At 40.0% G+C, this 14,644-nt stretch overlaps 1 protein-coding gene and 1 pseudogene across 2 annotated transcripts in view; one reads left to right on the top strand and one right to left on the bottom strand.

The window, feature by feature from the left end:
• The first annotated feature begins 5,054 nt into the window (after positions 1-5,054).
• LOC102489297 (40S ribosomal protein S2 pseudogene) lies at positions 5,055-5,938 on the top strand (annotated as a pseudogene).
• A 3,307-nt stretch (positions 5,939-9,245) lies between these two features.
• Positions 9,246-14,644, bottom strand: part of TBX18 (T-box transcription factor 18) — a 30,775-nt gene continuing 25,376 nt past the window's right edge. For both annotated transcript variants that reach the window (XM_006143372.3, XM_006143371.3), the window contains exons 8-9: positions 13,864-13,958; positions 9,246-12,115 (exon numbers count right to left, since the gene is read on the bottom strand). In XM_006143372.3, coding sequence (XP_006143434.1) covers positions 11,391-12,115; positions 13,864-13,958 — 820 coding nt within the window. In that variant the 3' untranslated portion in view covers positions 9,246-11,390. The remainder of the gene's footprint in view (positions 12,116-13,863; positions 13,959-14,644) is intronic.

A 14,644-nucleotide genomic window follows, 5' to 3' on the forward strand; every position in this document is an offset into this window, starting at 1 on the left:
CCTCTCTGTTTTTTTGGTGGGCCCTCATGCCCTATAGCAAAAACCTCTCCAAAAAAAAAAAAGAGTAGTTTCCCCTTTGGGTTCCCATAATATCCTAATAGCTTTGGATGATATTGATGATAAAATACCTAGTTTGGGGAAGAGCCAAACTAAGATGCCAGCCACGATTTTCTGTTCATAAGACACTGCTAAAGCATTAAAAGAAAGAAAAAAGAAGAGAAAAAAGTCTTTGCTTATCTTTTTGTAAGTCAACTATAATCCTCTTTGTCTCTTCTGACATGGCAAATGAGCCACTCACAAAGTGAAATTTCCAGGCCTTTCCAATTTGAGCTTCCATTCTGGTCCTACAAAATTCATTTGTTTATTTACTTACATGTTTATTTAAGTACTCACTCCTTTATTAATCACTTTTTAATCTTTATGAGGCACTATGTGGCAAAAATAAATGAGTCCTTGGGACCAGCAATTAGCGTAATGGCTATGTCGCTGGACTCCCATGTAGTCAACCACAGTTCGAATCCTGGACCCGGTGGCTTAAACTCACGCTGGGCACGTGTGCATGCATGCCCAAGATCCTGAGAAGTGAAAGGAGGAAAAGGGATTGCGGTGTGGCCAAACCCCCTGGGGGATGATTTCTCGCTTTCTATTTCTCTGTCTTTCTGGCGAATGCACACGCCCTCTAGCAAAAATCTCTCCAAAAAAAAAAAAAAAAAGAGTTCTCCCTTCTGGACTCACATTATGCATGTCTTATTGTTGACCTACATAAAAAGCACACACTGAGGTATATCCATTTGTGCTGTGACATTATAGAGAGAGTTTACTCTTCCTGGAAAAGGTCAATGGGAGAAAAGTAAAGAGAAAGGCTTAACTTAGGAAATATTTGAACATGTTCTTAAAGATGAGAAGATAAATAAGAAAGAATATTCAATATTGAGAGAAGAGTGTGAAAGAAGACAAAGAAGTTTAAAAATCCTTGATGACTGTCAAGGGAACTGTCACTGAATTTACTGAATATATTCTCTGAATCGTGTGGATGGGTTAAAATGGTTACCTCTGTGAGACAAGCAGATGGCATAATAGTTACATCACTGGACTCCCACATGGCTGCCTGCAGTTCAAGTCCCAGACCCAGGGGCTTGAAATTCATGCTGAGTGCATGTGTGTGTGTGCCCAAAATCCCACGAGGAGAATGGAAAAGGAGAAATTGCAGAGTTCCCATCCCCCTCCCCCAGGGGATTATTTCTCGCTTTCTGTCTCTCTGGTGATTGTACATGCCCTATAGCAAAAGTCTCTTTAAAAAAAATGGCTCCCTCTGGAGGTCACAAGCATGACTACACACCTCTCTCCTACTTAAGTTTTTATCTCCTTATCTCCTTGCCGTCTTAATATCCTGAAGTTAAAACTGAATAGACATCAAGTATTTAAAACTGCAATTTCTAGTTCTTCTTTTCCCCAAATGCCAAGGTCGTCATCTTAAAAAAATAAAACAAGCAGAAGTTATAAGGGATCTGTTTTGTTCATTCACTCCAAGCCAACCTTCTCTAAAGCAAGGGACTACTAGGGTTAGGTAACATTCCTTAATAGAATTGCCTTTTGAAATTCTCTTTATTATTGCTGAGCGAGAGCTTCTATTTCATTTGAGAAATACAGTTCAACTAATTCTCCCTTGAAATTCATTTTGGCAAAATAGGAAAAAGGAATCTCCAAATCTCTGCAATCCATTTCACCAAATACCTTTAAGAAAAATCTTCTGGAGTTTTCCAAAACCCTAAACAAGCAAGGTTTTCCTTTCTTGCTATTAATAGAGAAATATAGTATTATAGTTTTGTAAACAGAGCCAAATTGAAAAAAAAATGAATTTTAAATGATGTTAGGATTTCCAAAGAAAACCTCAAAACAAACTCAGAGTTAAGGCGATAATGCATCCCTGTTGTACCCTGGCACATGAGCAAGCATTCTGCAGTGACCATCTGGGATATGTAACATTATAATAAGGGCAAGGGCACCAACTCATAGAAAAGCCAAGAGGCAACACTTTCATTCCTGCCAACTGTGATATATTGCAGTATAAAGTTTTTTCCTCCAGCAAACCAGCACTCTAACTTTTACAAGGCATTTCTAGACATCAACTGTGTTGTTCACTTCTGTACCCCAAATGTCTAAAATAAAGCCAAGTGAACACTTGATGCTCAATGAATATTTATTGATTGAATAAATATTGAAAGTGCCAAACATTTTCTATGGTAATTAAAAGGTCATGATGCTTTGAATCCTTTCCTCTTCCCTGTAGGACACTAAAGGAATCATTTCTTTATCCAAGAACATTCAGGTGTGTTGAGAGAAGGGATAATTGATCAAATACTATTAAATTTATATATCTAAAAAGCATTTTTAAATGCACTTTTGTTAGGATTACTACTGCTCAGAATATGAAATGGCAGATTAAAATAATTCACCAAAATATCTTGACCCTTACACTAAAAGCACATGAAACAAAAGAAAAAACAACAACAAATTGGATCTCTTCAAAGTTAAAAAACTTGTGTACTGTAAAAGACACCATCAGAAAAGTTAAAAGCCCACACAATGGGAGAAAATATGTGTGAATCATATATCTAATAAAAGACTTATATCTAGAATATATAAATATTTTTTATATCTCAAAAATAAAAAGATTAGCTAATTTTAAAATGGGCAAAATGGGCCAGCTGGTAGCATGGAAGTTAAGGCAGCTGGTTCCTATATGGCATAGTTTCAGTCCTGGATCTGGTAGCTTGTAAAACACACCACATGCATGTGTATGCATGCCCAAAAAAAATCTCAAAAGGGAGAGTAATGGGAGAGAGGAGATCGTGGAATGGCCATCCCCCATAGGGATTGCTTTCTCACCTCTTTCTCTCTGTGTGCGTGCATGTGTGTGTGTGTGTGTGTGTGTGTGTGTGTGTGTGTGGCAAGCACATGTGCTCTCTAGGAATTTTTTTTAAATGGGCCAAGAATCTGTATTTCTCCAAAGAAGACCCACAAATGGCCAATAAAGCACAGAAAAAGATATTCAACATCAATAGCCGAAAGGGAGATGCAGATCAAAACCACGATGACATATCACTTCATGATCACTAGGCTGGCTATAATCAAAGAAGGCAATCATTCGTGAAGATGTGCAGAAAACAGAACTCTCTCATGTGCTGGTATGCATGTGAAATAAGGTAACTACTTTAGAACAGTCTGTAGTCTCTTAAGTTACCTCAAGACTGTAATTTCACCTGTGAAACTGAGAAATGAAAGTGTATGTGTACATAATATCTGTGCACAAAACTTTACAGCAGCATTATTCACAATAGTTAAAATGCAAAAACAACACAAATGTCTGTCAACTGATAAATGCATAAACAAATTGTGGTTTATCAATACAGTGGAATCTTATTTAACATTAAAAAGAGTTGAGGGTCAGCCAATGGCATGGTGGCTAAGGTAGGTGGATCACACATGGTCAACTGTGCAGTTTTAATGAACCTGGTTACATGGAAAACACATGAGGCACATGTGTGTCCATGCCCAAAATCTCGAGAGGAGACTCGAAGAGAAGGGATTGTGGCATGGCCTTCCCATCTGGGGGTCATTTCTTGCTTTCCTTCTGTTTCCCTCTTTTTCCAAAAAACTCACAAGCCCTACAGCAAAAATAAAAATAAATGAAATATTGATACATGACACAACACAGATGAACTTTGTAAGCATTATGATAAGTGAAAGAAACCAGTCACAAAAACATGTTGTAGGATTCCATTTACATGAGATGTCCAAAGCAGAGACAGAAAGTGGATTACTGGTCACTTAGTACTTGCTTTGGTGGTAAGAAAGTAGAGAAAGGAAAGGGAGTGCTTGTTTTTTGTTTTTGTTTTTTTTTTCTTTTTCTTTTCTTTGGGTTTTTTCCTTTTCTTTTTCTTTTTAGAGAGAAACATTTTTGCCATAGGGCACATGTGTTTGCCAGAGAAACAGAGAGACAGAAATCGAGCACGTGTACTCACTGGAGGGAGAAACAGAGGAAAGGAGAGGAGAAGAGATGAGCAGAGAGGAGAATGAAAAAGTCCCCCCCCCAGGAGGGATGGCCCCACCACGGTCCTTTTCTTCCCTTCTGTCTCAGGATTTTGGACACAAGTGCACACATACCCAGCATGGTTTTTTTATTATTGTTGTTGTTTTATTAAAATTATTTTATTTAAATTTATTTATCCATTCATTTATTTTATCATGATCAGAGAGGAATAGAGTGAGAGAGAAAGTAAACAAAGCAAGCTTCCAGGTCCAGGGCTTGAACCACAGTCAGTCATGTGGAAGTTCAGCACCTTTAACTACCATGCCACCTGCCAGCCCCGCCAGCATGTTTTTAGGCTGCCTGGTCAGGAATCAAACCTTGCAGTTAGCCATGTGGGGATCCAGCTGCCGTTGCCACACCACCTCGCTGGTCCTGGAGTGATTGTTAATGAGCATTATCTTGGGTGATAAAAATGGTCTAAAATTGATTGTGGTAATGGTTATATAACTAACCCTGTGGATATACTAAAAAAAAAAAAAATTAAATTATTCACTTTAAATAGGTGACTTGTATGACATGTGAATTACAACTCAATAAAGCTGATATTCAGAAAAATGTCAGGGTGGCATGGTGGTTAAGGTGCTGGATTCCCATATGCCGACCTATTTCAAGTCCTGGACCTGGAGGCTTGTTTTCTCACTTTTCCTCTCCTTCTCTCTCTGTCTCTGTTTGGTGAATGCACATGCCCTATGGCAAATTTTCAAAATAATAATATATAAAATTAAATAAATCATCTTTTTTTAAAACAAGGAAAATGTCTTGGCTTTATTAAGTTGTTTTAATGACCTGATTAAGATTAAGGTGACTTAAAACATAAACAAAGGATATATATATGGTCATCTTACCTTATACAAATTCAGTGAGTTACAGATAATCAACTGCTTTATATTATTGTAACTAAGCATCAGCATAAAGCCCTTTTAAAAAGATAAAATCACTTCTTCTCTGAGAAAAAGACCAAATGGCAGTCAGTGCAGTGGCAGGACCCGGAGGTCCCAGGGGCCTTGGGATAAGAGGCCGAGGGGGCTTTTGTGGAGGGTTCAGTAGTGGCCTCCATGGTCCAGATCATGACAATGGTTGGGCCCGGGACTGAGGCCATGGAGCTCACCAAGACAAGGGTGAGAACAAGGAGTGGATCCCAGTCACCAAGCTGGGCCACCTGGTCAAAAACATGAAGATCAAGTCCCTGGAGGAAATCTATCTCTTCTCCCTGCTCATCAAGGTGTCTGAGATTACTGACTTTTTCCAGTTGTGTTCTTGGTAAGGATATAGATATATACTCAAGGATGAGGCTTTGAAGATCATACCTGTGCAAAAGCAGACTCTTGCTGGCCAGCAGACCAGGTTCAAGGCATTTGTAGCCATTGGGGACTACCTTGATCTCAGTGTGAATTGCTCCCAGGAGGTGGCTGCCACCACCTGAGGAGCCATTATCCTAGCCAAGCTCTCCATTGTCGCCCTGCAGAGAGACTTCTGGAGGAACAAGATCATCAAGCCCTACACTGTCCCTTGCAAGGTGGCCAGCTACTGTGGCTCTATAGTGGTGCGCCTTATTCCTCCCCCCAGAGACACTGGCATTGTCTCAGCCCCTGTGCCCAAGAAGTTGCTGATGATAGCTGGCATCAAAGACTGCCACCACTCTGCCCAGGGTTGTACCACCACCCCGGGCAACTTCACCAAGACCACCTTTGTCACCATCTCCAAGACCTACAGTATCTTATCCCTGACCTCTGGAAAGAGACTCTGTTCACCAAGTCTTTCTATCAGGAATTCACTGAATATCTCAAAACCCATACCACAGTCTCAGTGGAGAGGCCCCAGGCCCCAGCTATGGCCACAACATAGGGTTTTCATACAAGAAAAATAAAGTGAGTTAAGACTGGGAAAAAAAAATAAAAAAGACAAGAGCAAGTGTTTTCTTGAGGATTTAAATGTATTTTTTCTTAGAAAGAGATTTTTGCTGTAAGGGTGTGTGTACTCACTGGAGAGAGACAGAAAGTAAGATCTCACTCCCCAGAGGGATGACCGCATCTCAATCCCGTCTCTTCCATTCTTCTCTCAGGATGTTGGACATGCATGCACATGTCCCCAGTGTGAATTTCAAGCCACCAAGTCCAGGAATCAAATCAGGGTCAACTACGTGGGAGTCCAGCACCTCAACCATTACATCACCTGCTGGTCCCTAAATGTATTTTCAATGGACATGAAATGATCACTATATATTTACTAGATGTTATACTCTCTCCAAAATGAACTAATCCTATGTCATGCAATTAAGGGCATCCTAAAAAATAGATTTTATTGATTTTTTTCTGCTCACTATAAGCAAACACATTATGAAATATAACTTCCTTCAAATATTAAAATACGGTCCTACATAATGTAACTAAATAAAGCACAGTTCCAATTAAAAGACAAATGCTAAGGGACCAGCAGTTAGCGTAATGGCTATGTTGCTGGACTCCCACATAGTCGACTGTGGTTCAAGTCCTGGACCCAGGTGGCTTAGAACTCACGCCAGGCGCATGTGTATTTATGCTCAAGATGCCGAGAAGAGAATGGAGGAGAAGGGATTGCGGCATGGCCATCTCCCCTGGGGGATGATTTCTCACTTTCTGTCTCTCTTTTTCTCTCTGTCTTTCTGGCGAGCACACGCGCCCTATAGCAAAAACCTTTCCAAAAAAAAAAAAAGACAAACGCTAAGTAATTCGATAAGTTGATAATAATCCTAGTACTCTTATGTTCTTGGTAAGGATATAGATATATACTCAAAAATTAATAGACATATATTCCTAAAGATATAAAAGTTTTATAAAACTAGTTTCTTAATATTAAACTGTTTATATGTTAGGATCACATAAATTGAAACTGAAAGAAGTATTACAGATTTTCATTCCAGCCACCCCATTTACACACAAAAAAAACAAGATGTAAATTGGTATTTGCCCACATTACCATTGAGAAATCCATGGTCTGAAACCAAATTCCATAATTCCCAATGCAGTGATGTTTCCACCATACCAAAATTCCATAAAATAGAAAAAAGATTATTTGAAAATTTATCAGCATATAGAGGGAGACCAACTTTATATTTCTGTTGTTTCTTTCTTCCTTGATTTTAATTAGAAAGAGAATAAGAGTGAGAGGGAAAGACAGAGAGGAGAGGGAAAGGTATTTTTTGTTAGGATCTTGCCATCGTGAGTCTCTGCCACAACCTCCTGATTCGCTAGGACTTACATTTTTGTGCTACACACCAAATCTGTTCAGGTTGGTTTGGGATCCGAGCCTGGGCCTGCCAGTGGACCCGGCCTGACATAACGGTGTCTTACAGCTTATGTCCCCATGGCTGGGCCTATTGCATGTTTCTGTGTATATATGTATGTGTGTGCATATATCTATGTATAGATATATATGTATACATATATGCACACACATGCATATACACATGTGTAATATATCTGTGTTTATGTGTGTATAATATACATATATACATATGTATGTGTGTGAAATACATATATATATATATATATATAAATAAAATCTGTCCACTCTATCACTGATAATGGTTAAACTTTAAGCTCTCAGAACACCACAATCATGTATGTCTACTTAACTGCTGACATTTCTAACTTCATCCTCGATTGACCTGAACACTTACTTGTTTTTAAGACAGATTTTTGCTATAGGGCACATATGTTCACCAGAGAGACAGAGACAGAAAGCAAAAAGCATCCCCCATGGGGATAACTTTGCTGCAATCCTTTCTCCTCCAGTCTCCTCTCAGGGTCTTGGGCACACATGCACACACACCCGGCATGAGTTTTAAGCTGCTGGGTCCTGGACTCAAACTGCAGTTGACTACATGGAAGTCTAGCAATATAACCATTACACCATCTGTTGGTGCCCTGAACACATATTTTTAAGAAGAAAGATCAATAAAATGAAAAACAAAAAATAATAAATAAAATAAAATGAAAACACAACATGGCAGTAATAAAATTATTTTATTCCTGATGAAAATCTTAGGGAAACCTTCATGTAGTTGAGCTGGTAAGTCTCCCACGAGGAAACTCAATGCTGTTTTTTTTAAATAAAGTATTCTTTTCAAACCTCTCATACTTGGAGAAAGCATTAGCATAGCCTCCACTAACTCCACCAAAGCTCCTGAAAGACATTCATGAAATGATTTTTGATGGCTCTGCACCAGGACTTTATGAGAATCTTCAGATTAGTTAGGGATCTCTTATTATACCTCCTATTTCTTATCCAAATCTTTTCATAGTTGCCCTGTTATAAATATTACTCTTTTTTCTCATCAAATCTCTATTTCCAAAGCTGTTATTTTCTGTGTCTCACTAAAGTGAGAATTACTGATAGGTTTTTAGTTGGGGTAGAGGTGAGTGATGGGAAGCTCTTTGCATTTTTAAAGTAAGGTTCCTTTTACTTAAAATGTCACTAAGCAGTATGTGTAATCCTTCCCTGTATGGGCTTCACTGTGCCCCAACCTTCTCTGGGGGCCACCAAGGTCTCTTGACCCACTACATTCCAGAAATCAGAGGTCAGCAACTGGGTGCCCCACTTGTGAAAAGCTGTTGACCTCTGGGAGGGAGCTTATATGGAAGCAAGTGTTAATTTTCAAAATGTGACTGGTCTTGATAGCAGCAACCTCACCCCATTACAATGTCCTTGGAATGTTTTCTAGTCAAGGGGCCAAGAAGTCATCTGTCATCACTGGTCAGTGGGGCAAGCAGCTCAGTCTTGTATCCTTGCCCTTCTCCGCTGGACCTGAAACAAAACATACCACTCTGCCCTCTTCTCACGTCCAAACTTTCATGTGTTCAACATTTATCAGGGCCTTCACCTTCAATGACATGGTCAACATACCAAGAAATTACATTTAACACATGAAAAATGAATAGCAGCCCATTTGTAATTGAGAGCTACAGAGTCAGTGTTAGGGGTAGGCATGTGTGTGCTTACTCTTGGAACACTCTCTAGAGGCACTTAAAATGAGTACCCTCCAAAATCATAAAAAGGTTTTATAACACGCTTTAATATAATTTCTTAAGCACTTTTTTAATAAAATACAGATATATAATTATAATTATCAATGTATGTATGTTATTCAATATAACAATAAAAGGCTACTTTGTGAAGTGACATGGTGATTAATATTTACAGTAAAACCTAGAGGAAACAGCTTTTGTACAATATTGCTACATTTTACCAAAACAAGGATTAATTAAAAAAAAATTCTACTTGCATCGTGGTGTCATCTTAAATTGCCAACAGCAAAAAGGAAAATACTCTCCTCATTAACATAAATGGGTAATACACCATACTTTCCATAATTTCTCAAGATGGCAAATTCTCTGGTCTCCTTGAATTACACCGAACACTAAGTCTAGGAATGACTCACTCTCAAAGCCTTTTCCCAAATCTTTGTCAAATTATTAGTACTTAACGCAAACATTTTATGTAGATATACATTTTATAAATATCTCATGTCCCTTTGTGCTAATTTTAATTTTAAAAATCAATACTAATTGATGAGCTGCTACAGAATTCATGAGAAAATGTATCAATATCTGTACAGAGAGTCAGGTTCTGTGCAAATTCTGTTCAAACAGTATATTCTCCTAAATATCTAACAGCTGTGCTGTTTCAAATAAAGGACCCAACCAGAAGCTGCATCTTTTCCCCTCTAAACTAGGAATGAGCTAAAGCAATTGCCTCTAGGAGTGAAAGGAAGTCACACTCCCTTTGCTCAGCAAATGGAGTAAACATGATGCCCTGACGGGAGGACACATTATTTTAGTTTCTCAGCGACGTCAGATCATGCTCTCATGCGTGGCTAGCCTTTTCTATTTATCTTATAGTTAATTCTCAAAGTTACTTGTTTTGACCTCTCAAATCATTTATACATTATTTTAGGGATATATATTTTGTAAATGAATGCTGTTTTCAATTCTCCTGTTCCAAGGGTTAAAATGCTGTCGAGGTCAAAAGTTTTATGGATCCTTTATCATAATTAGTATCTTCCTCCTCAGTCCTCCAAGAGGGTCTTTATAGGAATAGGCTTTGGCCTTTGCACTACGACCCCCAAAAAACAGATTGCTGGCGATAACCCCCCCTGAAATTCCTGACAGTGTTATTTAACACCATAAAGGCCTAGGATCTATCTGTTTTAGGAAAGAGTCCAAGAGAGACAAGGTTAAGGAGCGAGGGAAGTTTCAATTTGTAGGCATTACCAGACAGAAATAAGTAGTTTAAATACTCTTTTTGTTCCTTACAGACCATGGGTCAGAAAGCTTGAAGCAAGATGGAAATGAATCCTAAATGAAAAATCAAATGACATAAAAACCTAAGGGCTAGTCAGCAATATTATTCCTCTTGATTTAAAAAGATAGACATTTCTCATTGGACTGAAACAATTTGATATGGATTTTATTTTCTTTTGCCATTCTGTTCATATCATATAGTCTTTCCCTGGTGAAATCTCGAATCTGAAAGTGTTTATAGAACATTCTTTAATGGTCTATTTGATAAGCTAAATAAAATGAGCTAAAAATCCAGAATACTGGAAATTTATTTTCTGTAGATGAGTAAGTGCCTTTCATGTGCCCAATGGAAGGAGGGGTGGGGGAATCACAAGCCTCTTCTCTACCTTCCTTAAGAAAATAACAATTATTATGGGTTATGAATTTTTATAGACCCAAGGTCAGATAGTATCTGTGATAAATAAGAACAAGCAGAAATGCAAAAGTTAATCCTTCATCATTAAGACTCACTGGCTTCTGCATCTTAGGTCCTTACACTGTGTCCAAGAATAACAGAAATCACGAGACTATATGCTGGTAACTGCTGGTTATCAACACTCAAGTATGAAACTGTTTAGAATAGTTTTCTGATAAATTGAGTTATAAGTCTCCATCTGGTTAGTATCATTGCCAAGTGTGGAGTTCACCATTTTGTTTTTAGAAGAGTCTGAGAACCTTGGTTAAGCATACTCCATGTACTTGCCAGTACTCTGTGCAAGTGATGGGGGAAATTGAGGCTGCCATGTACAGACACATGCTATATATAGACGTTTTATATATACATTTACATATATATGTATACCATAGATAATTACAATCTCACCATGAGAAAGTCAAAAAACTCAGGGAGCCTTCATTTGCGATTATATGTACACTTTACAAGCTACAGATAGTTTCTTTCCATAATGCTTTAACAAAAAGAGGAAGAAAGAAAATATGCTGGACAGATTCAAACGTAGTTTAACTTAAAGGCTTCATCAGACCATATGTGCAGACACTTGAGATGATGACAGAGTTAAGCTTCCTAGGGTCCTAGAGTCAAAGAAACTCTGCTGACCCCCACTGCTAAGCAGGTGCACTCCTTCCACAGGGGGCAACATCTGCCGATCAGTCATGGTCCCACTCGGTGAGGACCCCAAGAAACTTCCTTGGGAAGAAACAATTTTCTCAGGACTGGCAGCCAGTTTAGGGGATGTGGAGAAGTTATATCCATACAAGGCACAGGGGCTGTGTAACCTGAAAGTGTTATAGGAACCCTGATGGGTCTGGTTAGCAGCAAAGGCATTGCTGGTGGGTGAAGGCATGATATACTGAAGCTGGGGGGACATCCCCGAAATCTGCATGGACAAGCTGGTCTGTGGACAGCTGAAGGTGTCCCCGTCAGTGCCGCCCATGGACATGTTCACGGAGGTGCTGCTGCTCACACCCACATAGGAGGGAGTCCTGGGTGGGGCAAAAGTCTCGCTGGTCTGGTTGGTGAGTCTGTTGTAGGTCTCTGCCAAGGACGTGCTGTACCGGTTGAGGGTGAGGCCTGAGCGGGCACAGGCAGAATAGTCAGCTGGGGCCAGACTACACAGCTGACTGGTGTTGGGCCCCAGATGGAAGGCAGGAGAAGAGCAAGAGGAGCCAGGCAGAAGGTGAGGGTGGGTGGCCGGAACGCCATTCCCAGAACCTTGGAGTAAGGTGGAGGAACTTGCATTTCCTACAAAAGAAGTTGAAACGTAAAGAACAACTCCATAACCGTCTTTTCCTCTCAAGTTTGTAAATACAAGCTATACACAGCTTGTTATAAGGTGAGGGTGTTATGAAGATGAAAAGGAGATGGTCTCAGCTTTTGAGGAGTTTATCATTTAATTCAATTCAGACTGAAATAATTAAAATGCAGATCCTCTCAATATTTTTAAGACAAGTTATCTCCTCAGGGAATGATGTGTTTTATTGCAGATTAATCATAGAACACTACTACACAGAATGTCCACATATTTCCCCTCAGTTAGCTTTCTCAAAGTTTGTTTTGTTTTGTTTTGTTTTGTTTTACTGTAATAGGTATTACAAATACAAAACGTTCCAGCAACTTGACAAAATATAAACTTCATCTTATTCTGTATCTTTTTCCAAAAGTGGAACCATCGCTTCTCTTTGACTCACATTTTATCTTTTCTTTTAGCAAAGCTTGCTCTCGATCAATGTATATTCTTGCAAGAAAAAAGAAATGACTCAAAGGAAAGAACTGAAATAGTCAAAGGCACGCCTTCCTCAAACACATCTGCATATTCTCGCAGAAAGTGTGTGAGCCCAATGATTATACCTTGTTAGTCTCAGCTACTGGAGGAAGACAATGGTCTAGCACTTCAAAAATCTTATTTCTAACCAGAAAACAAGTTGATGAACCCCGTGCTACCAAAAGAGCAGAGGTCCAGCAAATAAACAGTCCTGCAAAACTTAGAGAAGGTGGTTAGCCCTGCCTCCACATACTAACAGTCGTGGTGGGGACTCCCCCTCTCTGGAGCTGCTGGCAGATTCATGTTTGCAAACTTGACAGAACTGAAGGGAAGAGGAAAATTCCAAAAGCTGGATAGGCTGTAAAACCTTCATTGCTCTAACAACAGTGTTTTATATAGCTTCTCAAAATAATCAAAAAGCCCAACCCAACCAATGATAATTATCTAAAACCCAGCATGTTAAATCCTCGCTGGAAGCTGGGCAGGATCATCGTAACAAGCCTAACCACAGGAGTGAGCTAAGAGTCCTACTTACTAAGCAGACCAGAAGGAGACACCATCCCTTTCTGTACAGCTCTCGCTGACCAAACATGAGCCTTGGGCTTGCAATAAGTATTCAGAGAAAAGCCCAGGTCTATCCAAGTGTGCCTGATCTTATCGTAAACCCAGAGGGGGAACTTTCCCAGACTCAGTTCACCTGAAGGAAGAGAATCCGGCAAGAAGGATGGACTGGAGAGAGCACTGGCAATTTCTTGTGAAGTGCATCTGGTACAAAGGCCCAGCAGTCCAGCACTCATTTTAATATTGGTGATGAGGCTGTCATTGTTGATGTAAATAAGAACTTGTGCCTTTTGTTAAAGACAATGTCTCCTGGTGTTTCAGTCTCCCTGCCTTGGCCCCCACTTGGAATCACAGGCATGCCACTATGCCTAGATACTTTTCAGATAGGGTCTTGCTATGTTGCCTGGCCTACTTCAAGCTTGTAATGCTCCTGCCTCAGCTTCCCAAGTTGCTGATACTACAAGTGCACGCCACTTGCCTATAGGTACTAAGCCTATAGGTTGGTATGGGAATTGAACCCAGGCCTCTTATGTGGTCCCAGGCTGCAGAGCACAGCATCTTAACAGCATGTGCCACCACAGCTGTGCCTGACTTGTGCATTTTTTATTGCCTGAGCTTCTAGACAGGAACTGGCTACATATATGACACAGGAGATTTTGTAAGTTACCTTGCTTGGCAATTCCAGGGATATCTTCAAAGGTGAGAGTCCGCAGTGAAGGCCTCCAGAATGCATAGGACTCCACAAGGGCTTCCAAACCCATTCTAAATGGAAGGGTCAGGATGGGAGTGGACAAAAGAAGTCTGGTTAGGAGTGGTTGGAGTTTTCACCAGTAATATGCATCTTGGAAAACAATGGCATTGACAGTACCCCCCTCATTGGCATGTTAGGAGCTTGCCACAGGCAGGAAAAAAACGTCTTGGAGAAGGTCTACTATTCAATCACGAGAAAATGAACACCACCCAAGATGCCAGTTAAAATTCTTGGAAGTATAAGCTGACCTAGGGGTATAACAAGCTGTCCCCTTAGGCTGAAGAGCTGGGGTAAAGAGAGTCATTTCTGCTGCTGAAAGTCCAAAGCTCTGCTGTGATCCAAAACCCATCCTCTCTCTCCCTGTCTTATGACTTCTCCTTCTGTTGAGGAAGGTGTTACCACAAAAGCATGTCCTACAAAACCAACTCTTTTTTGAGAGGCTATGGCCCACTATTCACTGCCTCTGCAGTCAGCTCAAAGGAGCAGTCATCCAAGGAAGATCTCTCTCTCTCTCTCTCTCTCTCTCTCTCTCTTTCTCTCTCTCTCTCTTTCAGTCACAGTTTTTACCACACCCAGTGCAGCCAGGCTAGGACCCATGTCCAACAGTGGGAGGGATACTGCGGTGACAACACTGAGCCCCAGTGCCCAGTGTTAGAGAGGATAGAAAGAAGGTGATCTCACAGGGCTGTCCAAAAAT

The sequence above is a fragment of the Tupaia chinensis genome, unplaced genomic scaffold (assembly GCF_000334495.1).
Source record: "Tupaia chinensis unplaced genomic scaffold, TupChi_1.0 Scaffold000097_1, whole genome shotgun sequence".
NCBI classification, from domain to species: Eukaryota; Metazoa; Chordata; class Mammalia; order Scandentia; family Tupaiidae; genus Tupaia; species Tupaia belangeri.